General features: G+C 34.5%; 2 protein-coding genes across 4 annotated transcripts in view; one reads left to right on the top strand and one right to left on the bottom strand.

Annotated features, from left to right (window-relative positions):
* The window catches only part of LOC136036150 (uncharacterized), a 152,815-nt gene that overhangs the window by 79,358 nt on the left and 48,304 nt on the right, over positions 1-25,153 (bottom strand). The window contains exon 1 of one of the 3 annotated variants that reach the window (XM_065718193.1): positions 8,254-8,432. The exons of 1 other annotated variant lie outside the window; for it this stretch is intronic. In XM_065718193.1, coding sequence (XP_065574265.1) covers positions 8,254-8,272 — 19 coding nt within the window. In that variant the 5' untranslated portion in view covers positions 8,273-8,432. Of the gene's footprint in view, positions 1-1,060; positions 1,325-8,253; positions 8,433-25,153 lie in introns of those variants that run through there. One more of the 3 variants, XM_065718192.1, reaches the window with a different exon arrangement.
* LOC136036153 (enoyl-CoA hydratase domain-containing protein 3, mitochondrial-like) overlaps positions 21,486-25,153 on the top strand; it is a 33,851-nt gene continuing 30,183 nt past the window's right edge. Inside the window, exon 1 of the mRNA XM_065718203.1 lies at positions 21,486-21,561. Coding sequence (XP_065574275.1) covers positions 21,534-21,561 — 28 coding nt within the window. The 5' untranslated portion in view covers positions 21,486-21,533. The remainder of the gene's footprint in view (positions 21,562-25,153) is intronic.

Raw genomic sequence — 25,153 nt, 5'->3', positions numbered from 1 at the left:
TAGTATAGTGTGGAACGTGAAGCCTGAATCAGCCCGAAGGCGCCATTCTTTTAGGTTGTTAAAAAACCTCTTAAAATTTCTTAGGTTTTTAGACGATATTTTTTTTCTATCGTTTTTGCGTAGGATTCACTAAAGTCTGTTTAACCTATTGAAATCACTTAACTTATCAAATCTTTTTTTTTAGCATTTTTTTTATCTTTTTTTGTAAGTAAGTTACTTTTTTCTCTGAATAGCCTAAGTAACTCATGTGTCTACCCTTACTTTACATATTTTATCTTACTATCATGCATATTTGAAATCCCTCGACAAGACATTCACAGTTTAGTTGCACAGATGTGTCTCTTTATATTGTCTTTTTCTTCTTTTTCGCGAGCCTAAGGTCCCTAATGGGTGGTCGTTAGTCAAAGATCTCATTCGAAAGACATAATTTCCCGACCTTTTAAATATCTTGAACGAAATATCTATCTCAAAATATTGATTGAAAGTGTTTGGGGAAATGGTGGTGGGGGTCATTTGCCCTCCGATCACTTTCGATTAATAAAAAGGGCACTAGTCCTCTCAATTTCCAATCGAATGAGTCCTTTTTGGAATTTTGGTAAATACATCACAGTTCATATTATTGACTTACCAATAAAGTGAACATACCACTCGATGCCTTTTTTATGCTATTTACGAATACAATAATCGCTTCTATCACAAATTCAAATTTAAGCACTTTTTGAGCTCTTAAAAATGACGAAAAGTTAGGTCACAAAACGTTTAAATTTTAATTTGCGGTAGAAGCGATTATAATATACGTAAAGAGCATAAAAAAAGGCATCGATTGGTATGTTCATTTTATGGTAAGTCAATAATATGAACTGTGATACGTTTACCCCTAATTGGAATTAGCGTTAAAAACCGCATCAAGTGGTATTTTCAGCTCTTAGCTGTCAATTAATCGAGAAAACCAAAAAATAAACCCTATCTTGTAAACTACCCGACCATTTTTAGTTCTTTAAACATTAGGGTGTTCAGGAGGGGTGAAAAAAAGCAAGTCTCTAAAAAGAATTATACAGACCTTGATCGGCAGGCGTTTCCTTCAAGTCATCACTTATATCAGTACTTTTATCCACATCTTCACTGGTCATTGCTTCCATACTCACTAAGATCTAATTTGATTATTATCCCCACCCAATCAACATATAAGGAGGGAAAGTACTACAGGTAAACACTAATTCGAACAACATGTATAGTCATTCATCAACCATCTCTAACTGAATGACTGATGTTGTTTTACGAACGGCCCAAATGTAACTTGTAATTCCACATGACTCGCTTGAGAGATGCTAATGACTTGTTGTTGCATTGTTTGATTAGGTTTTTTTCTCTCCTCGTTTTTATTATTCCTCTCGTGTATTTGATAAGACATAAAACTCTTTGGCTGATAAGTAAATCTTTGCTTGTTTACCTTCATTAAAAACAAAAAAAAGCTCGAAGAGGTATAATTTTGACGTAAGTAAATTTATATCCCTAGATTACAATAAATTTTGTAATCCAGGCAGGATCACAGTGGAGTGAGTTGTTAGTGCCTAGGACCAAATTACCATTTCTAGTGCTTATGTATTATACCGCCAACACTCAAGTTACGCTGTGTAAAACTAAGGAAGAAACCGGTTTTATCTGACTGTATTAAGAAACCTTTAGCTTATGCTCAGTGGATAACAAAGGGCGGGTGACACGACCCACTTGAATTATATAATTTAGGCTATATGTTTGCACATTATAAGGGTGTGGCTGGGGGTTAGGTTACCCCCTCCTATGCGCAAATATATAGCCTAAATTTATTTCTGAAGTATTATACTTTCATTATTTTTAGGTATTTTTCATTAGGATTAAACTAACTTCATTTCTTGAGTCTTGACGTTATAAAACATACGTACCTCATTTCTTCCTAAATTTCCAGTATTTTGGTGGGGAAATTTGATTTGGGCACGTATAAAAAATCTAATTTGTAGGGGGAGGGATTATAAAAAAACAAGTGCAAAAAACAGACGAATTGTATGGAAAGTCTAGGAAATTGTCTGTAAAGCCTCTAGATTCCAATGAGAATGGGCCCAAAGGAATCCAGGCACACATACTTGTTTTATTTTGGCCTTTTTTTTCAAAATAAATTCTTATTTATGTGTTTGAAACGGGTACCTAGCAGTGGCATCAATTGGAGGGGTATTGGGGCCTATGTTCCCTAGATATTCCCTCCCTTCTTGGATTTTGAAAGATACCTTTGGGGTATTTTATTGAAAAACGTTTTCTTACTTGGAGGGGGTATTGAAAGATGCGTTTTTAGCATTGATTGAAAAAAGGACTTCCCCCCCCTTTCATATTGAAAAATATTCTTTGCTCCCTCCGCTTAAATTTTCAAGTAAAGAAATAAACGACGTAATTGACATTCAAAAAATAAAAATACTGACAATTTTTCATAGTAAAAGGGAATCAAGCCCTCCCCGTTTTCGGCTACTAATTTCTGATTGCTCTTGAATTCTCCCAAAAAGTTGTACGACAACATAAGCAAATTTCTTATACAATTCTTTACTCGTCTTGTGCAATTACATGATTTTTACCGAAATCGTACACCCTTTATTCTAGCGCCTTTCCAGATTTATGAGCTAGAGAGCAAACATATGTCGTTTATAACTAGCAGGATGTAAATGGCCGATATATGAGCAGGGCCATCCAGAGGAGGAGGGTACGTACAATTTTCGGGATTTAAGGCGGGCACGAGCTTAAAGATTGTTTTTGAGGGAGGCGGGATTATAAAAACTGATTTTTTTTTTATTGGAAATGACCTGGAAATGACCAGGTATTAATAAACTATAGGAATTTGGGGAAGGCCTAGGCTTGGCTACCCCTTGTGTATGTCCCTGGATCGAGCCTCAAAGGTTTCAACGCAGGATTTTTTAAACTGCAAATCTAGTTATAAGGTATATTGAAATTATAATTAGATTTTATCGGAATTTTTCATGACTTCTTTGTTCCGCAGGAAAAAAAAGTTGAAAATAAAAATAATTTGCGGTCCAAAATTTTGAAAAAAGTTATTTTGCAGTATACAATCCCAAAATTTAATATTTTTTGGTACCTGCTATGACCTGTCATATTCATGTGCATTTGTACTATATTAAAAAAAGAAAGGGGTCACGAAGAAACTTGTCCCCAGGACCCTGTCTTGGCCCTAAATGACTCTGTGGAAAGAGGGATTGTAAAATCGGAAAATTATGGTCCCTATCTGTTCCACGCATAAAGGGATCGACTTTTCTGCTACGAATCATTTTCTTGGTAAAAAAAAGAACGGTGCTCAGCTACCTTTTGGCATAGTTCAATATCTAGACTCTTTCCCTCTTTCAAATATTAATTTTAAATATGTACATCCAGAAGATTGTCATAGACTGATTGAAATTCGTTGTTATCTTGCATGCTTCGCTCAACATGAGCGATCTCAACTAACACGGTTTTTTACCGGAATTTTCCCCTGCTTGCTCTCATCCAAATCCAGGGTTTTCAGTGCCTGTCCCAAGTAGATGCTATTTCATTGTTCTGACTCTGTCTTCAGCTCCATGCATGTACATACAGTAGTGTTCTTGTGGTTCATATCAATTGTAACGCCACGGAAAAATTTAGGTTTGGTGAGAGGGTCTAGCCCCCTCACCGTTAAACAAAAACGCATTAAAAAAAAATGCTCCTTTTTGTCTACCATGACTATTTAAAGAAGTCTTCTATAGATTGGCTCTCCTACAACGAGATAGAACTCCCATCGCTCCCACGATAGAATAATGACTACTTCATGGTAACTAAGTCATGTAGTGCTTGGTCCCTTGTCTGAGACCGTACTCAAGTTTCTACCAATAATTGACTGACTAATTTGCTGGGTTCGCTAATGGTGCTGAGATTGAAAGGTATCAAAAAACAAACTAAATAAGTTGGCTTACATCAGCCAAATTACTCTTGCGTTTCTTCGAATGCATAAAATTTGAGTGCTTATTATCCAATGACAGTAAGCACGTTTTCAAAGGTCTTTGATTTTTAATTATCCTTTTCGTTTTATCTCTTTCTGAATTAAGTATACACCTTAGTACAGATATAACGCTAAATATTGCAATACTATTGATGTCATTTTGTTTTTTGGGGGAGAGTCAAGGAAAATTCTTAAGAGTGGGAGTGGGTAAAACAAAAAGATATATCTTTTGTCACTTTTGTAAAAATTTCCTCGGTACTTACGTGTTATAGCGACCACACAAAAAAAGTGAAGTTAGGTTAATCCTAAGGAAATGTACCAAAACATGATGAAAATATGATACTTTAGTAACATAATTATGGAAAATACAACAGAGAATTATGGAAAGCAGACAACCCAGAACGTATTATATTTAATACCTAACCATCTCTACAAATTTAATATTTGGTTAAAATATACCTATATAGTAGTTTATCTCGCTGAGACTAAGCTAATTAACTCCTAATCCAGACAGAAAAATTGGTTTTGTTCAGATCAAGAACTTGTGTGTAATCGCTATAACACGTTAGTACCATTTTCCCATTTTAAGCAGCATTTTACAAATTTTTGAATTTTTGGATGGTATGATTCCTTAAATGACATTTCCACCCAGCAACCAATACTAAGATCATTTCATAACATTGCGCTGGCCACAAACAAGGTCACAATTTACACAAATAATTCTGAACTGGAAAAATTAGCTTCATAGTAACATAGCTTGGGCAGCCTATAAATGAGAGATTAAATAAAAAAACTAGTTTTTTAACTGAAAGTAAAGAGCAACATTAGAACTTAAAACGAACAGAAACTACTCCGTGCATGAAAAGGACTGTTCCCTTCTCAACGCCCCGCTCTCTACGCTAAAGTTTGACTCTTTCTCTCAATTCTACTTTATTAAACAGTAAAAAACTTTAGCGTAAAGAGCGGGGCGTTGAGAAGGGAACAGCCCCTTTCATACACAGATTAATTTCTGTTCGTTTTAAGTTTTAATGTCGCTCCTTACTTTCAGTTAAAAAAAATACTTTGGTTTTATTTAACTTCTGAACGTTTTTGAATTAATGCATGTTTGATTTTGGCTCTCCGCAAATAAATTATTAAAATGAAATTTGCATATTAATTCTTTTTATGGCTAAATGGCTTTCTCTTAGTTTTGATCAGACGATTTTGAGAAATAAGGGGTGGGGAAGGAGGCCTAGTTGCCCTCCAATTTTTCGGTTACTTAAAAAGACAACTAGAACTTTTAATTTTTAACGAACGTTTTTATTAGTAAGAAACATACGTAACTTAAGAATTACCTTACGTAACAAACTTCTATATTCTTATATTTTTATTATGTATATGAGGGGGTTTGTCCCCTCGTTAGTACCTCGCTCTTTACACCTAATCTTAAGTTTTGTCCAAATTCTTTAAGAATGACCCCTGAATCAGAAAGGCCGTAGAATAAATAGTGGAAATTACTAAGAATACTTTATCATAAAGAGCGACGTATTTAGGAGGAGAAGAACCCCTCATATGCATAATAATCTCTGTTTGTTTAAGTTCTAATGCTACTCCTTACTTTCAACTGAAATTACTTTTTCATGTTTATTTTTTCATTGTTTTTTTTTTTATAGTAATGCTAGAAAATCCTGCACTTTTTCATTAAACTCCTCTTCCCCCATGACATTCCTCCAAGGAAAGATCCTCCCACATAGCCCCCTCCCCTCAACCCCCCCACAAACCGAAAAAATCCCCCTGAAAACGTCTGTACACTTCCCAATAACCATTACTGTATGTAAACATTGGTCATAGTTTGTAACTTGCAGCCCCTCCCCCGGGGACTGTGGGGGAGTAAGTCATCCCCAAAGACATAGTTATTATGGTTTTCGACTACGCTGAAAGAAATGGCTATCTCAAAATTTTGATCCTTTGACTTTGGGAAACAATGAGCGTGGGAGGGGGCAGAGGTGTCCACCAATTTTGGGTCACTTAAAAAGGGCACTAGAACTATTCATTTCCGTTAGAATGAGCCCTCTTGCACCATTTTAGGACCGCTTGGTCGATACGATGATCCCTGGAAAAAATAAAAAAATAAACACGCACCCGTGATCTGTCTTCAGGCAAAAAATACGAAATTCCGCATTTTTGTTGATAGGAGCTTGAAATTTTTTCAATAGGGTTCTCTGCTACGCTGAATGCGATGGTGTGAAGATTCTTTCGTTAAGATTCTTTCACTTTTAGGGGGTGTTTCCCCCTATTTTCCAAAATAAGGCAAATTTTCTCAGGCTCGTAACTTTTAATGAAAACGATTAAACTTATATATTTAAAATCTGCATAAAAATCTGATTCTTTTGATGTATCTTTTAGTATTAGAAATCCGGTTTTATAGAGTTTCGTTTACTATTGAGGCGGGTCGCTCCTTACTATAATTCGTTATCACGGACTGTTTGATAAAATATTAAAGTGGACCGATATAATTTTTGATGTTTTGGAGGTACCGAAATCCCCACCAAATATCCCGATAAAGCATAAAATAAGTGTTTCAGTTGAAGCGACAGAGAATCTTATAAAAGTATTATTTACCTTAAGTATGTAACATTTTGTAGATATTGCTTTTGTCGTTTCTTTAACATGTAACATAAAATAATGTGTAACAACGGCTTTATCCGACAAATAATAAATCACCTTCTCGTAATTTTGATTGAATCGGGGAAGTATATTTTGGTCAAAACAAATAGATACTTTTTTTCTTTTCTTTTTAAATAAAAACCCCATTTAAGAACTATTTATGCTTAGTTTGTTGCGATTTGGGACTTTCTGGTTGCAACCCTAAGGATATTCGATTAATGTTATTTAGCCATTAAGAATCACTATCTAGACAATTAGACAATTAGTCGGACTATCTAACTATCTAGACTATCTAGATATCTAGATAGACTATCTAGATATCTCTATATATAGACTATCTAGACAATTAGGTCTATAGTCGGAGAGTGTAGGAGTATAAAAGTTAAGTAAAAAAAAAAGCTACAAATCATTCTAACAAATAAAACAGAGCAATGGTCTACAAAAAAAGTATTTAGCCTAAATATAATTGAATAGAACGCATAAAAGAAAACTGAAGAAAAAGATCTCAAGCTTTTACTAGATTTTGGAAAAGAAGAAAGGGTTATAGATAGAGAAAGCAAATTCAGAGTAAACAATTACGAATTCTAGTTTTGGCTATGTCCAAAGGCTCATTAATTTTGAATCTCAAGACCACATGTAGTTCGGTGTTGCTAGAACAGGTTTGAAACTCAAGTAAACATTTAGAATATTTTAAATGGAAATTACAAGTTGAAAAAAAACCACACATTTTAAAACCATGAAAAAAGGGAGGGGTAAAGAAGATTTGTAAAGTTAGGTAGTTCTAAATGGTTTCCTATCTTCAAAAGGCAACCTTATAAAATTCTAAAAAGAATAAAAAAAATATAAAACTATTAACTACCTTAATCCTGAGTTTAGCTTTTACCCCACCCACTTTCCCCTTAGGGAGAAGCATATAGTCCGGGCTATATGTGGTCATTCTAATTTATCCTCTAAGGAATCTTAAACAACACGCACTAATCAAACGAACACTTTTCTAAAGGTGTAGTTTTGTATAAAATCCAGGCTATATATGCTCCATTAGGAATGGGAAAGGAAGGGGGTCAAAGTAACGCTTAGATATGAGATAAGTAATTATTCTAGATTGCTATAAAGTAGTTTTCCGGTTTTCAGGCCATTCCTTTTGAAGAAAGGTAACCCTTAAGGATTAACCAAAGCTGGACGGAGGTTGTTGCAGGGGACATAGACCCTAGAGAAAACAGACTCTATAATGGTTTATAACCGAAAATTCCTTAAATTGGCATTATAATAGACGTTTTGGTCATGAACAAAAGTATAGTTGCTTCTGAGGTGTTCTGATCTGATTCTAACCTATGAAAATCAGCATCCTGACTACCTTCCTATGGTAAATTTATCATAATGCCATATAATTAATCAGAGAAAATAAATGTAAACAAGCCTCTATCTGTAATTTTGCGCTGAACTTGAAGACCTTTAAGATGTCACTAATGCTTAAGATATATATATATATATATATATATATATATATATATATATATATATATATATATATATATATATATATATATATATATATATATATATATATATATATATATACTGAGCTTGAAAGTTGCAAAGCAAAAGAATAAATACTGCACCTTGCTTAGTATCCACCATTTTAATGCTCAAGCTTTTTTTTTTAAGAATAAAGTCAAACTTGGTAAAATACAAGCTATTGTCAAAAAAAAAAATTAAACTTAGCAAATAGTCAAATATTTTGGCAAGCAGTAATTCACATCCAACCAAGGCGAACTACATCTGTGTGGCAAAATATGCACACTAAAACTTGGCACTCTTTTTGATTTTTCAACTACTCATTTACATCATTTTTGCTCGCACCTACTGTTTGATCGGTCGCCTAGAGCAACCAAAGGATGTTTGCTTTTAATTGAGAACAGGGAGGAGGAAACACTAAGAAAAATAAGTGTCACCTGTCATAAAAGACAAGAAAAACCTGCTCCTTCTCAAATTGACGAAATAGTACCCTGGCAGATGTTGACAGAAAATTAACAATAGACTGTTCCACGATTCTTCATGTTCAGCGGGACTTTATAGGAAATAATATCAATTGTTTAAAACTGAAAGCGCAATCCCAATGAAAATTAAAACGAACTAGAACTGTTCTGTATATTATTTATGGGGCTGCTGCCCCTAACTTAAGTGTATTCTCTGGAATAATGTTTCTAATCACTTCTTGTAACTGTTTGGCTCCTAATATATCAAAAACTGAACTCGTGATATTTGAGCACTCAAAGAAGGAATAGAAGAACTAATCTTTGGTCAAAACAGGATAAAAAGGGTTTAACGCATATTAGGATCAATATTGATGAGCTAAACATTGATTAAACACCGTATTGATCATGCAAAAACCGACTTAAACGCTGATTGAACTTGGGATCATTATAGATGAGATAAACCCTGATTAAACAATGTGATGTTCTCGTAAATACCGATCATATGCGTTAGAAACTTGCTCATGATTCAGGATACTTTTATAGACTAAAGTATGTGTTTCCTTTCTCCATTCTTAAAATCTTGTATCACTCTCATTTAATCCAATATTAAATACTGTCCTATAATTTATCTCAACACGATTGCGGTTCACTTACCAGTTACAACCCCTTCAGATAATCTACAATACTACTACTACCACTACTAATAATTCACTGCGGCAACAAGCCGCCTGAGGCCAACACAGCTACGCATGCTACTCCTTCAACCCAATCTATTAAAGGCCTCCCTCTTTACACCCTCCCAGGAACTTTCCATTTCCTTTAAATCTTTATTTATGACATCCTCCCAACCCAGACGAGGACGACCTGCTTTCTGTTTAGCTCCAGACGGATGGCCAAAAGGACAATCTTTGGCAATCTGTCATCCTTCATCCGCAGAACGTGGCCTAGCCATCTCAACCTTTCTTTCATTATAGCCCTAGAAAGCGGGATTGGACCTCATTTTTTGTAAAACCTACTGTTTGAATACGGTCAGTCAGCCGGGTGCCCAGAACAATCCGTAGGCAATTTCTCTGGAAAACATCTAGTAAATTTTCATCCGCTTTTCGGAGACTTTTTATGATAAATCTTACGCAAGATTTGACCCACTTACCTCAGATTTGGAAAAGAGTTGAGTATGTCATCATTATGAATATTGGTTCTTATTATTAGGATATTTTTAATAATGAATGCTTTTACTCTGTTGGAAATTGAGAGCGCTTGTAGCAGTGAAGTGAAACCAAGAGCACCCAATGTTCCATTAGAAATTACAAAGGGATGTCGGCTAACCCTTGAATGGGATGAGATGTTGGCAAGATGTGTGATATTATTAAGTATAATCATATACCATATATAATTTACATCGTTCGCCATCATATTTTCCAATATGGACCTTTTAATACAAAAAAACGAAATATAATTTTAAATAAAAAAATTAGCGCTAGCAGTGCCATTTTAGAAATACCATAGAATCTCTTGTTGGAACGCTATTAGAAAGTATGTAAGCTCCAATGGCCACGGAAGGGGAAAATTCAAGCGTATTATGGAGGAACTGATTCAATCTAAAATTAAAACAGACAATCTTTTGGAAGGCTTGGAAAATCGTATGCACATTAGCTCTCAATTAGACTACACCAGCATGGACGAGTCCATTTATCCAGAGCTAGAGAAGTTCCAGGCCCCTGAAAGCTATCAATTTTGAAATATGGGACAGGGAGCGACTTGATTTTCCACAGTGTGCTTGCAGGTCCAGAAGTGTACTGTGTGCAAACGCACAGTGAGGAAATAAAAAAAATGACGCAAAAAGGTGCCAAAACATTTGTGAAGGAGAATGTCGACATGAATATTTATAGAAACTGTTTAGAGAAAAATTTAGTTCCAAGAATGACGGTCATGATGACTCGATCTTTAAAATTTCAAAACTATATGGCTAGAGTCGAGAAAAATGCCACTTCGGCTATATTCGACAAAGTGTATGTGTGCGAAGACGGTGTAAAGGTACCAATAGCTGGTACTTCACTAGCTCTGGATAAATGGACTGGTCCAAGTTGGTATACTTTATTCGAGAGCTAATGTGCACACGATTTTCCAAGCCTTCCAGCAGCTTGTCTCTTTAATTTTTAACAGGATTGAATCAGTGTCTCCGTAATACACTTGAATTGATGGTATAAAGAATGAGGTTATAATCCATGGCAAGACCTACAATCTAATTAATTTGATATCAGATCAAAGATCCAAGTTGTTTCGATTTGCACTACCCCTGGCTAAATAAATTCTTCGCATGTTGCCACGGATTTTGCGTCCTCTACACTACACGGTTGGAGCTCTGGGAAGGATTTTAAAGAAAGTGTCTCACACAATCTAAGGTCTCGCACTCGTTCTCTCGGTAAGGGATTGAAATCTTGACAAAGCGGAAAAGGTTTAAAAAGGCCAAGAAACACCTCATCACTCATCAGTCTCTACCAAGAGCCGAAGTGAAAGACATCACTCTTGTCAAGGAAGAAAAAGAAACGACAGATGAAATTTCTAGATCGAAAAAGGAATTGTTTTCCTTGAAAAATATGGCATATTTACCATACAAAGAGTCTTATCCCTCAGTCATCTCATCACTGAGGCTTTTCAATGCAGAAATTTTTGATTTGAGTGTTGAACCTGGTTACTAAGAACAATTCTATCCCCAAAAACCACTCTCTAAAAACATTCATTTTCGAATTTATTACAGTTTTGAATTTCGAATTTTAGAATTTCGAATTTCACATATTGGAGTTCCATGTTTATAAATTTGCATGTGACAGTAAAAAATTTAACAATAGAACACCATGTGCTGCCGACGGTTTGTCGCATGAAAATTAACCTAAATGATTAAATATTTACTACACCGCAGTGGATGCCTCCCAAAGTCAAGATTGACATGAAGTTACAGCTTGCGCCATCCAATTTTATTTTGCGAAAGGTACTTCTCACGACGTCTGATGTAACTGTCTCTCTCACTCCAGCAAAAATCCGTATACGAAAACAACAGTTTATGAGTTCTGTTGCCTTGGCAATTGAAAAAAAAAGCTGGTGGGAATAATGTCAAACTGCTCGTTCCGTGCACAATCAAGAATCAGCGACATATTACCAAGGGCTCACGTACCTATGTGAACTCTCCATTTATCAATGGGGAAATTCCTTCACAACTTGCTTTGGGTTTTGGAAAAAGGGCTAGTGAAGTAAGATGATGGTCAAATTCTACAAAAAATGTAATGTTTGGGCTTTCATCTCTTATGTGTCAAGCGAATGAAATTTTTCTCTATATTTTATCCTTTGATAAATAAAAAAATAAAAAACTCTATATGGTTTAACAATGCAATTTCTAGATCGAGGCTTGCAACAATTTAAAAATGTTATAACCGCTACAGTGTTTACAAAACTCATAGTATCCTTGTGTTGGACTTGTCTGTTACTCAAGATATGAGCATTTTCCGAGCGGACTCCGTACGTTTAGAGTGTGCCTTTACCGAACCGTTGACAAACGGTATAGCACTAATCTCGCTAAACCAATTTGAAACCTGATGGGAAAATATCCCCGATGGCAGTGATTTTTTAGACTTGACATCGTGAACACAAATCAAATAATCAATATATTCAAATTGGATCCGTATATGTCCAAATATAAAACTAATTGCATGCCCTCAGATTTCCCTGAACATATTAATAGCGCTATCGATCGTATTATGATTGTTAACAGTAGCCCGTCGACTGTAAACGTGGGTCCTTGCCTTTGCATCTGCCAAACAGTGACGAATATTGAATTCTTTCATCCTGTTGGCCGACCAATATTATCGACCAAAAGATATGGTTGTTGTGCACTACTATATTTTATTTTTCGATGTCTTGGCTCTAAGTCTCTTGACTCTTGACAATAAACATATATCATGTTTAGAAATTTTCGCAGTCATACCAGGATAAGCATTTTCACATTTGTCACATTTATAGTGATGATTGAAGCATGGAGTCAAACCACTAGTTTGAGAATAACAAACATTTTAAGACAGGAATTACAATCTTTAATTTGCACTGCATACCCTTTGCGAAATTTACGTGGATTGAATAATCTACAATTTTTGGTATAGTAATCAACAATAGTACAATTCTCACAGGATGACCAGCGACCAAATGTGCACATACATAGTGGACATGTGTAGAATATTTTTATTAATGTTGACTATCTCACTTCCAAAATCAAACTGACTTGCGATCGATAAAATGCATGTGCTCTTTACTTCTAGAGAGAAGGAGTAATCGAGTTACGTCGCAAGACCTGTTTGGTCAGGATTTGTCGTCTTATTTGTTGTTACCATGCAAAAAAATGTCCATCTCGAAAGAATTTCTAGATAGTGTTCAAAGACAAATCAACAATACCACTTCGGTTTGTTTCGATTAGTATGTCAATAAATTGAGTAAAAACATTTGGTCCACGACGCATAAGTCTCATGCACTAAACCAAAGATGAAAATCCATTTTTCATTATATCGTCAAGCATTCTTTGAGAGAACTTTTTCCTTTGCCCAGATAATTCGTGAAACTGATCATTTATATACGAACATATTTCCAAAGTCACAAGATGCCGCATGATTTTTTGTTTCTCAAATCCATCCATGTATTATCCTCGATACTCTTACTGGTGATTTTAGACTAACCAAGCCAAAGAATGAAGATTCTTTCTACCTTCTCGTTGCCAGTAAAATATCTATCATGAAGAAACATTTTTTTATTTCGAAATATTATCAAAAATGGAATAGTACAAAATCCCTCTTTCCCTGCATACTGAATACAATCGTTGTTTTCAATATATTTTACTAATATGATTACTCCATCTTGTATTCTCTATATGCGCATTATATTCAATTTACTGCAAAACATAAACGTTCTTCCAAATTGAATATCATAAAAAGTCTCGTTGACACGCTGAATTACGTCATGCTCAAAACATTTACTTATGTAAACAGTAAAATATCCAATAATATCATGTAACAAGCAGGTGTATATAATAAGTCAATTATCAACAACACCTACTTGTTTCTCAAGGCCCGATCGGAACTAGTTGCTAATGTTCGGCCACCCTGATGCCTATGGGATGACTACTGATATTATGAAGTAAGAATTGTTTTTAGTTCATGCTATCTAAATACTTTACCCTCCCCCTTCCCCCTAATGGGCAAATATATAGCCCAAATTATACATTTCTCGTCTATTCTGTCACTTATCATTGTCTTTTTTCACGCTAGGTTGAAAGAAACTAGCAAAGAAATCAAATTTACAGTGCGTCAATGTATACGCCAATGGAGCTGCAGGGGGTATTTAATTCAAGTACCAAAGTTTTTAATCGACCTAAATTATCCGTGCTTTCGTAGAGGCTGCGGGAGTTGATACCAAAAATATATGATATATATCATATATAATATGATATAATCATATATCATAAGATATATGATTATTATAACCAAACTTGTTTACCAGAGTCATGGCCTTGGAATCTGAAAAAGATAATTGTATCCCACTGATGAGCCGTCCTGGCAAAATTATTTTCCCTCCCTTTTTTTGTTTCTTATCCCAAGTCTCACATTTCAATTCTAATTCTAATTTAAGGCTACAGTGTCCCAGGGACGTAGCTAAAGTATTTTTATTTGGGGGGGGGGGCAAGAGCGGATGCTATTGAAGTAGGGGCTATAATATCAAACAATATTGGAGAAAAGCAACTATTTAACATACGTTCTACTTGGAGAATTCAAAAACATTACGCAATTCATTATTAACAATAAACACACATTAAACAATCATAAATGTAAGTGCTGGTGCTTCGCTTTTACTTTAATTTTCAGCAATCGACCTGCTGCAGACGACATTATTATAGCATATACAAGCTTTTACACAGGCAAAATGATTGTCGTGTACACGCAGCTTTTTTCAGCCAAATTCCTAACTAATGCTGCAGTAAATATTCCCGATCTACTTCCCAAACCAGCAGACCCAGAACCGGATGCTCAATCTTATAATTAACCAAGCTCTATTCTAATAGCCTCGGGTGCTGTGCAATTCATTTGGTCATCAATCTTAAACGGATTTTGGCTCTGTGAGATTTAATTTGTAGCACTAAGCTAAACTTTTAATATACATGATTAATTGAAATACTATTTATGACTTTTTATTAAATCGATTTGTTTGTGGATTTGCTGATTCATATTAATAAACAGCATTGACATCAGCAGGCTACATAAGGCCAAAATCATAAAACAAAAATCACATGAACAAAGATCATAAGCTACGCAATAGCATTGCATAAGTAAAGATACAGCATAAGTCGACATATTATCACATATTATTTAATATTATATTGTGACATATTCCCAACATTCAAACAGAACCCGTATTTCAAATTTGGAAGCATTCGAAAAATTCAAACAGAAACTGTATTTCAAATTTGGAAGCATTCGAAAAATAAAGATAGAATTATTAAACTCATCGGTTGGGCATTATTTGACGAAGAATATCCAGAAAATCTAAACAAAGCTTGGCATTATTCCGGCAGAAATGTGAAATTAATTAAAAATTGCCATGGATGAAAATTGGAAGGTAAAATTGAATCCTAGAGCTTAAAAATTTCCATCCCTTTTGTATCTTTGTTTAAAAAATGAATTCTAATATAATTACACAACTTTTACTTGTGCAAATCTGGGTATGTGGTTACACATTTAGGGAGAGGGGTTGCGCTTGTTATCGCTTTTTGTGTCTATAATTCTCTTCACAAGCAAAGCTGGGTCTCCTATTGCAGAATGATGAATCTAATAACAATAGATCAAGAGAATTAGTACACGCGACAATTTAGAACACGCCAAATTTCAAAATTTTGAGAAAAATATACACATTTTGCTTAAATTCAATTTATTCTATTCTCAGCTGACATTGCATACAGCAGGCTGATGCAGAGGTAAATGCCCAACAAGTAATGCTGGCTTTGTCTCAAATACGACTAATTTAAGTCATAATTATCAGCCCATTTATGTCAATTTTTCGGAGTTTGTTAAAAAAAATATTTAGAAAAGCAGAAATAGCAAGGTGTCAGCATGGTAGAGAGATAGAGGTACACAAATAAGAGCAAATAGAGTAAGGCACACAAACAAAGAAAGACAGACACGGGGGCAAGCATCAATCACGCTCAGACACATAGGTAAAGAGAGAGAGAAACAGAGAGAGAGAGAGAGGGAGAGAGAGAGAGAGAGAAAGAAGGAAACAGCCGCTCAGACCAAAGGCACAGAGAGAGAGAGAAAAAAAAACACATACAAACAAACTGAGACAGACATAAAAATATACAAAGACAGACACGGGGACAAGAAAACATCCGCTCAAACACATAGGCACAGTGAGAGAGAGACAAGCAAACAGCCAGTCAGACACACACACACAGACACAGAGAGAGAGAGAGAGAGAGAGAGAGAGAGAGAAAGAAACGCCTACAAGCACAAAATACAGACACAGAGACAAGCAAACACCCACTGAGACAAACAGGAACAGAGAGAAAGAAACGCAAACACCTAAAAAACATAAAAAATCAGACACATCATCACGCACAGAGAAACAACCAAACACTTGCTCAGAAACACAGGCACGTAGAGATAAACAAAAACGTATACAGAGAGTGTCAGACACATGAACATAAAAACGAAGACAAGAAAGCATCCGCTAGGACACACAGACATAGGGAGATGGACAAGGATACAGGCAGTCAGACAAACAGGTAGAGAGCAAGAGGGAGAGATAAAGAGAGTGATAGAGAGAGAGAGAAGCGAACAGCCGTTCAGACACACAGACATATTGAGATAGAGAGAGACTGTATGTTTAAAAACCCCTAGAAACACAAAGAGTCAGACACGAACACACAAAGGCAGACATGGGGTCAAGCAAAACTCAACTCACACACACAGAGAGAAGTAAAACATATAAACACCCATAGTCAACATACACAAAGTCAAATCCAGAGACAAGCAAACACCCGCTCAGACACACAGTCTAAACGGAACTAATTTGAAAGCGGTTAACTCTCTGTGCCTGTGTGTCTTGTTTCTCTTTGTGGGTTTGTATGTCTGACTCCGCATGTTTTTAGATGGGTCTCTCTCTCTCTCTCTCTCTCTCTCTCTCTCTCTCTCTCTCTCTCTCTCTCTCTCTCTCTCTCTCTCTCTCTCTCTCTCTCTCTCACTGAGAGATAGAAAGTCTAAATCCGAAAAATTTAAATCTAAAAAATTCTAAGTTCTCATCTTCTTTAGGGGAAAGGCAAACAGTTTGGGAGGGGTATTGGGGCCCATTGAAGTGGGACATGGATGACCATAAGTTTTCTCTAAAAGAAGCGTTTATGTAAGCAATCATTTCCATGAATATTATGATACAAGCGTTTACGGTATGCATATGTAATAGACACTGTTATGTAAATTTCAGTACTATATCATAAATTCTATTAGTCCAACTTGAAATTAAATGTATTTCAATGCGATTAAGATTCTTGGTAACTTTTAATATAATACATTTAAAATGCCGCTATATATTCACTTAATGTAAGATTCCTATAAAAATGTAAACCTTTTTCAGGCAACCCAAATAAAATAAAAAAAAATCATATAACTGTCATTGGATTACAGAATGTTAAGTATTATAATAACTGGTCATTTCTCTTATTCAGTGAAGGTCAAATATTTGTTAAATATTTTCTGCCAGGAATATGTAGGTCATTTACCATATCTACTTGCTAATATGGCTATGCTAATGAGATTCGTGTGGGAGTATTGCATGCCTATAACCATATATGGGTGTAAGTTCAGGACGCATTATTACTTTACTACGCGTGGAACATATTATGAAGTGTAACGGACGCATATTTTTCTTGTTTTTTTTTTATGTTAAAAATGAGCACGGACTAATAGAAAAAAAAGAATTACCTGCTTAAAGTAAAGAGCAAATTTGATTTTTAAAACGAAAAACAGTTTTAAAGCTTCTCAACAACGAATAATTTTTTCCAAATCATTTGGGGGCACTGCCCTCCCCTTAACGACGCCACGGCGGTTTTTATAAGCATGTTTGGCAATAGCAATCTACTGAGTGTTTTCTATTATTATTGTCTTGATCTTCTGTTAAACAAATAAATTTTCATGGAAATTGTGCTATCGCCAAAATATCTCTTACGAAAATGTAAGTTCATTATTGACAAACAAAAGAAATGTTTCGGATTCATTGGTAAATAAGAATAAAAATAAGGAAAAGTAGTTTTTCTTTTGGCATGCTAAATATCAAAATTTCAGTCAATCCTGTGTTAGCAGAAATGACGAACCTTTTTCTTCTTATCACAAGAGTCACCTTCCACACACACATGGCGAGAGTAATTTGAGAATATATTCAGTCGTTGATCCCTTGTTTAAAAGTGTTGATTAGTAACATGATACTTTAAGTTTGATAATTAAGAAAAGTCTTATAATCATGCATGAAATGTCCTTGACTTTGGAATATAATTATTCTACTTGATCTTATCTAAAAAAGGATAAATATTGAAAAACCAACATATGTTTTTTAAACAAATACGTGAATCAGACCATATCCAGGTTTTTTCCGGCGGGGGGGGGGCAATAACATAAGAAAATGCATAAAAAATTTGCTTGTGTTCATTTTTGTAACCTTTTGACTAGTTGGACAAACATTTCCGGGGAGATGCATCAAAAATTTGTTTATGTTCATTTTTGTTAGGTTTTTACGAGTCGGACAGCTATTAACGGGGAGATTCTAACCTCCTTGGCCTTGGATCGTAGCCTACTACTGAAGATTACCAAACTTCTGGCTTCGTTATTTATTAGCCAGATCTCGGTCACATTCCAAGCCGTTTTGAAGTTTTAATGGTACTTTTGTATTATATGGTGCACACTTGAGAATTTAGATATACAGATCAGATCATGACCGGTTTATACCTGTCAGCATTTGATGAAAATTAGAAATGGCTCAGTTGAAATCTACGGATTTGTTATATTTTTATTAAATATTAAATATACAGAGATGGTATTTTGGATGGGATAAGTTAGGTAAGTTAGGTTGTAGTTTTCATAATTTGATACTAAACTCAGGTATTTTTCATCATATTTTTGTATCTTTTCAAAAGGATTAACCTAACTTTACTCCTCGAGTGTGTAGGATCCGTATAATGCACAAGTACCGTTTAAATTTCTGTATAAAATTGGGTTTTGAAAGTTGAAACTCTGTTTTTACTTTTTTCCATGACATGGTCTTAACCATAGAACCTTTTGGAGGAGGATCAAAGAGACTTGTCTTCTACCTAACATAAATTGACATTATTCGTGTCCAAAAGAGAAATATATTATGAAGGCAGGGTAGCTTTATAGTTTATCCAGAAACAGTAAAAGCCAAATAATTTCTCAAAATGGTCTCTCAGGAAAATCCCCTGCTACTATTCCACTTTAAACAAAAGCAGAAAGGGTGTATTTATTTTTAATAAAAGTGACATCCTATTGATTCGTTCTGAAAGTCTTCAAACTTCAAACGGTCCTCACTGCAGAGTATAGGGCAAACAAACTGTTTCTGAAAAAATGGGCTTTCTTGGTGATAACCAATCTATTCTGTTCCAGATAGCAAAAAGGAAAAGTTTGGATTTTCTAGTTATGCGATGGAGTCTACCTGTGGGAGCTCAATGTCTTAAATATCCCCAAAAGACAAATTAATTTTTCACATTTTCTAATTGCAGTGCAAAGGTTTTGACTCCAGTGACGATTCCAGCATAAGTATAATTAATTCTAGAAACAGCAATTAGAATAAATACATGTGAGAAATTTTCGAGGAGGAATCCCCGTTTTCAAAGAACGGTGTTAACCGAACATTTTCCAAGTAATAGCTGGAAAACTGATGCGATATCCAGGAGGAATTTTTAGACGTGTACCTCCATCTAAAATCTAAACAATTGCTTAGAGTTTAGACATTTTGGCAATTCAATGGCTAATAAAAACCTGAAAATATCTTTTCATAGTTGAGCCCTTTGCTTAAAAAAAAACAACCTACCCCCTGTAGAACCCCCTGTAGAACCAAATACTTTTGGTTTTGAAATATGTTTTTTCTAACCCTGAGCACAGTTTTTCTAAAGATAATTTGAGAAAGCATTTTCTTGAAAGAGAATTCCAAATACACACATTTGGACATGATAACATGACCAAAAAATCAAAACAAATAAAACTCATAAATTAGAAAACTTTACAAGGAGATGCAAAGATATTGTTCACATTAATAAATGTATGTTAAGTATGAATTTTAGTTATTATTTAGTATGCTGACTATTTACTCGAAAAAACGTTTACTCAACAAGCAGGTTTTCCTCCCAATTCTTTAACAATTATTGTGATGTTCATATTTGGCTGTTTGGCTAATAAGTTTGCCACCCACTGAAATAGACCATATATGGAGCAGAAGAGTAAGAAATGTGTTCATTTTAATGTCCTTGGTATTTTAAAAAAAGTTTGGCCACAGGGAGAAGCAAAGCATTTGAACTTTGAATCAAACTAGAAGCGAACCAACATTTGATCTGTAGGATACTTATTTTCACACTTTACGACTTGAAACCCGGCTCATTGGGCGGCATTTGGATTACGTCTAAGCCTATTTTTGACAGATTGCAGCTTCTACCAGCTTAAAATTCCGAACATATACTTATTACCTTAATGGATATTCAATAACATAGGAAATTACTATCACAGCAAGTGTGACAGTAATTTAGATACAGGTATAAAATACTTATTTTAGATGCTGGCGAAGATCTTAGGAAGTCTTTTCTGGTGACAAAAAGAAAAAGTCCCAGGGCTTGCCAAAAACTACTGATTCTTTTACCTTTTCGATTAATATGTCTATGATTCTGGCTCAAGAAATTCTTTTGCCATCGAATTTCTCTATGAAAAATAAAATTATGATAATAGCCTGTAGCATTAAATTTATAAAACAAAGTCAGTGTTAAGCTGGCAGAGCACTGCGAATGTTCAGTAAAGAATTATTTCCAGAATAAAACTTAAGAATAAAAATTGTTTCCAGAATTTATATATTTATAAATCTCATTAGCCAAAAGAGGCACTCAAGTCACCTCTTTTCTTTAGTATATGCGAAAATATCGGTCAAGAACTAATTATAAACCTTTCCATGTTGTTTTTATTGTTTGAAGTCGGGTTTTGACATGGATATCCTTGCATTCCACCTTATTATGTTTAATTATTCATATGTATTATTACGTACTCTGTTCAATTGCTTAATATATTTGTTTAGTTTGAACCTGCGTTCAATAAACATGTTGCAATTCATTTTTGTTATTTTTGGCGTTCAATGGGCGACTGTAGTCATAGAATAACGTTTAAAAGTGCTTTTTGAGACTTATTGCAATTTATTATTTGTGTTGGGTACTTCAGGCCTCAATAAAATAAAATTTGTTCTTTTCTAGATGGTCAGTTATTGGCGTATTCATCTTTCAGAATCAATTAAAATTCTTTTCGATTAGAACTTATTTTAAAAGGTTCTATGTAGCTGCAAAATTTTTATTTCGACGTTTTTTTTCTTTCAACAATAATTTTGAGTATGATAGGAATACCGTATGAATACAGAGAAAGGGAACTTAAGCCTCTTGACCAATTTTTTTACATTTTCAAAATATTTGTATAATATCAATTATGCTGACCACATGGCGTTCACTAAAAAATAATATTTGCACTTGTCAGCAAGTAATTGTAATTACAAATAGGCTCTATGGATATAAGCCAGAATACTTTTCAGAGACAGATGGCAGTTTACGAACACGAATTTAAAAACAAAAAATCTGCTAATAAAGCATGCTTTGGAAGGGAGCCCATTTCTCAGGTTTTTTTTTCGTTCTGGTCTCTCTATCAGCAATCAAAGTGGAATAACTTTTTGATATCTTGAGAAGCATGATTTGAGGCATTTGAATGAAACATTCATGAATTGACTTAAATCCTAAGCTATGCCCCAGAAAGATGTTTTCAGACTTCTATCTCTATGAGATAGAAATCAACCGAGTGGTAAAAAAGGCTAAACTTGACATTCTCTGTCAATGAGGACAGGGGCTCGAGTCTTGGTGCTACTGTTTATTTGGTTTGGAACAGGGGTCAGTGGTATGGTTCTTAAAGCTCAGCTCTTAACCCAGCTCTTAACCCAGCTCTAAACAGGTAGGCTACCAGAAGAAATTTGGGGAAGGTAAACAGGAAGGTTGTGCAAAAGCACAGGACCAAAGCCCCTCATTTTACTACCTGGCTGAAGGGCCATGAAACAGAGATCAACACTGCCAGTAGGGATTGTAATGTCAAATGCTATATTCTTAGCCTATTTCTACTCCTTCTATATTTTAATAGGCTAATTAGAAGATTAGGTATTTTGGTAAAATTCTAGTTTAGTGACTTCTTGCAATCTTGGAAATGGGTTAGGTTAGGAAAATGAAACTTTCAGGGAAGGATCTACTGGCTAAAGTATGTCCCAGGAAGGAATTTTGAAGTTGCCTGCCTACCTCCACTCCCTCTCCCTCTAGAGGATCCTGACCTTTGATGACCTTTAAAAATATGTGTGTTATAAAAGTGAAACTTTGCAAATAGATCTTCTGCTTGAATGAAGTACAATAAAACTGTTTTCAGCTCCACAACAATGCTTAATCCCAATTTATAAGGTTTAAAAATATGCAAATACATTTCCTAAGTTTAAAAAAAAACACTGATATGGCTCAGAATTCTACTCAAATAACAAGAATTGCATTTTTAGAACTAAAGCCAGAGAAAAACAACTGGTAACTGAAAATTAAGGTAAAATATTGTTTTGTCAAAATTTCAATAGGTATAGACCTGCCATGTAGGCAAATTTCTGGGCCCTATAGAGAGAGAAGGAGTGGAGGTGATTACTTTAAAATACCTTCCCAAGATACACTTTAGCCTGTAGACCCATCCCTGGAAGTTTCATTTTCTTAACCTAACCCCTTTCTGAGATAGCAAGAACTCATTAAACTAGAATTTTACCAGTATTTTTTTGGATTCCTTTGAATGATTTTTTTATGAACAAAGAACTATATTAACAAAAGACTATTACCATAGGCCAGTGGTCAGTAAAGTGCAGCTCCATAGCTGCATGTGGCTCTTTGGGTCCTTAACTGCTGCTCTAGCATGAATATTCACATAAGGTACTATAATATTTTCATTTAAAAAATGGTAAGAACAAAATTACTTCTTATTTTGATTGATTGCAGTTCTTCTATAAATTGAAAAAAATGTTGAATTTTTTGTTCAAGTTCAAAGTTTTAAGAACAAAGGAGATAATCTGAAAAGAATTAAAGAGTTAAAATTGTCTTCCAAAACCTTTAAAGATGCAATAATTAAAATTTGTTCAAATATAAGCACATGGCACATTGAAGATCTGAAGTTGGTTTTAGCTTTATCAAGAGCAGTTGACAGGTCTTGTGACATAAATGTTACACCCCATTTTTCACTTTTTGTAAAACTTACATTTCATTCAGGCCCTAAAGGAATTTATATAGGATTATTGTCACCCAAAATTCAGATGTGAGAAGATATCACAAGTGTTGTGATTGATTTTATGGATAAGCATCATATTCCCCCTGAAAAATTTGTGTTGATTTCAACAGATAGGATCAAAAGTATGACTAGCATTAGAAAAAGGGTTTGTTGCTATTTTAAAAGAAAAGTTAAATATGACATATGTATTTAACATTGTATCCTTCAATAAGAAGCACTTCATGCACAAACATTTCCAGAAGAAACTTGTAAATTTATGGAATTAGTGATTACCATTATCAACTTCATTTTAGCTAAAGCTCTTAATAATTGACAATTCAAAGAATTTTATTTGAAACATTGAGTGAGTATGCTGATCTTTTAGTTTGTAACAAGGTATGTTGATTATTAAGAGAGGACATTTTAAAACATTTTGAAGCCTCTTTTCTAGAAATTAATTCATTTGTACTGAAAAGGGCATTCACTATCCAGAACTAATAGACAATCAGTGGATACAAACTTTTATGTCATGGTAGATGTTATGTCTCATCTAAATCAGCTTAATTGTAAACTACAAGGGAAAATAAACTTAATTTTTTTGATGTTAGAAGAAGCAATAGCATTTGAAAAAAAATGTTCTATTGTCTGGATTTTTAAACAAAAACATTGCTTTGCTTTCCAAGCCTGCTGAAGCATCACCAAGAAAATGATTCCTCTATTGATAAACTCCATTTTAAAACAATAATTTTAAATATGAGGGAAGCATCTCTCAGCAAATTTCAGGAATTTAAGAACAGCAGAGCAACTTTTGCTTTTGTTAAAAGTTTTCTTAGTGCTAAAATAACCTGGTTGAGATTTTCTCCTCTTGAAATTGACATTAGTAGCTTTGAAATGTAGTTGCTGGATTTAAAAAAAAAAAAAAAACAACAAAAAAACAAGGAGGTGTGGCACTCAAAATCCAAATATCTTTGTATTAAATTGGAAATATTGGAGAAGAAAAAATGTGATCTTAGTTCACAACACAAATAATCTGCTTTGAATGGCCTGGACAAGGAAGACATGAATAGTTTCAATGCTTGGAATAATATTTCTGACTCTTACAGTCAGCTAAAATAGCTTGTATTTGCTGTTCTTTCTCCTTTTGGTTCTGCTTATATAAACAAACAATTCTTTTTCGAGTATAAACATTATCAAGACTAGACTGAGAAGTTGTCTTATTGATGAGAACTTGGAATCATGCCAAAAATTAAAAACAGAAAAATACAAACCTGATTGATTTACACTTCACTAGGAGATGCAAGCATATTGTTTGCATTAATACATTTTAATTAGGCATGAAATTTAGTTTTATTTAGTGTGCTACTTGTTTACTGCAAAAAAAGTTTACTTAACAAGCAGATTTGGCTCCCAATTCTTTAAAACAATTGTAAGATTCATATTTGGCTAATAAGTTTGCCAACAACTGCCATGGGCCTACCATTTAAATCTGCATTCAATATCAAAACTGTTTCCAAGTCTAATGTTTACTATCTTGACAATTGCATCTCAGATCCTCTAAATGGGCCAGATATAGCACTGGGCTATATACAAGACTTTGCCATTTTTTTTAATCAAGCTGTCATTATTGCAGGCTATTATGAACCAACCATTGATGAGAAATAAGAAAAAAATATAAGGTAAATAAACAGAATCATGAGAGTTTCATACATACACTAGGGGTATATCATCCTGTCAGGATGGGGCACAATTGTCATAGTACTGGCTGTTTCATTTCGAAATATATATTATTTAAAATCAGGGGACCATTTAAAAGAAATTCTGAGAATTACTTCAAATCCATTACAAATTCTTACTTATTGCATCCCTACAGACATGCTGCTTCCCTTTTTCACTTTCATCTTACTTTTCTTCATTTGGGCTGCAAAAAGTAAGCCATACTC

This window comes from Artemia franciscana, chromosome 15, assembly GCF_032884065.1.
Source record: "Artemia franciscana chromosome 15, ASM3288406v1, whole genome shotgun sequence".
In the NCBI taxonomy this organism is placed as follows: domain Eukaryota; kingdom Metazoa; phylum Arthropoda; class Branchiopoda; order Anostraca; family Artemiidae; genus Artemia; species Artemia franciscana.
This window is presented reverse-complemented; position numbering and strand designations above follow the sequence as displayed.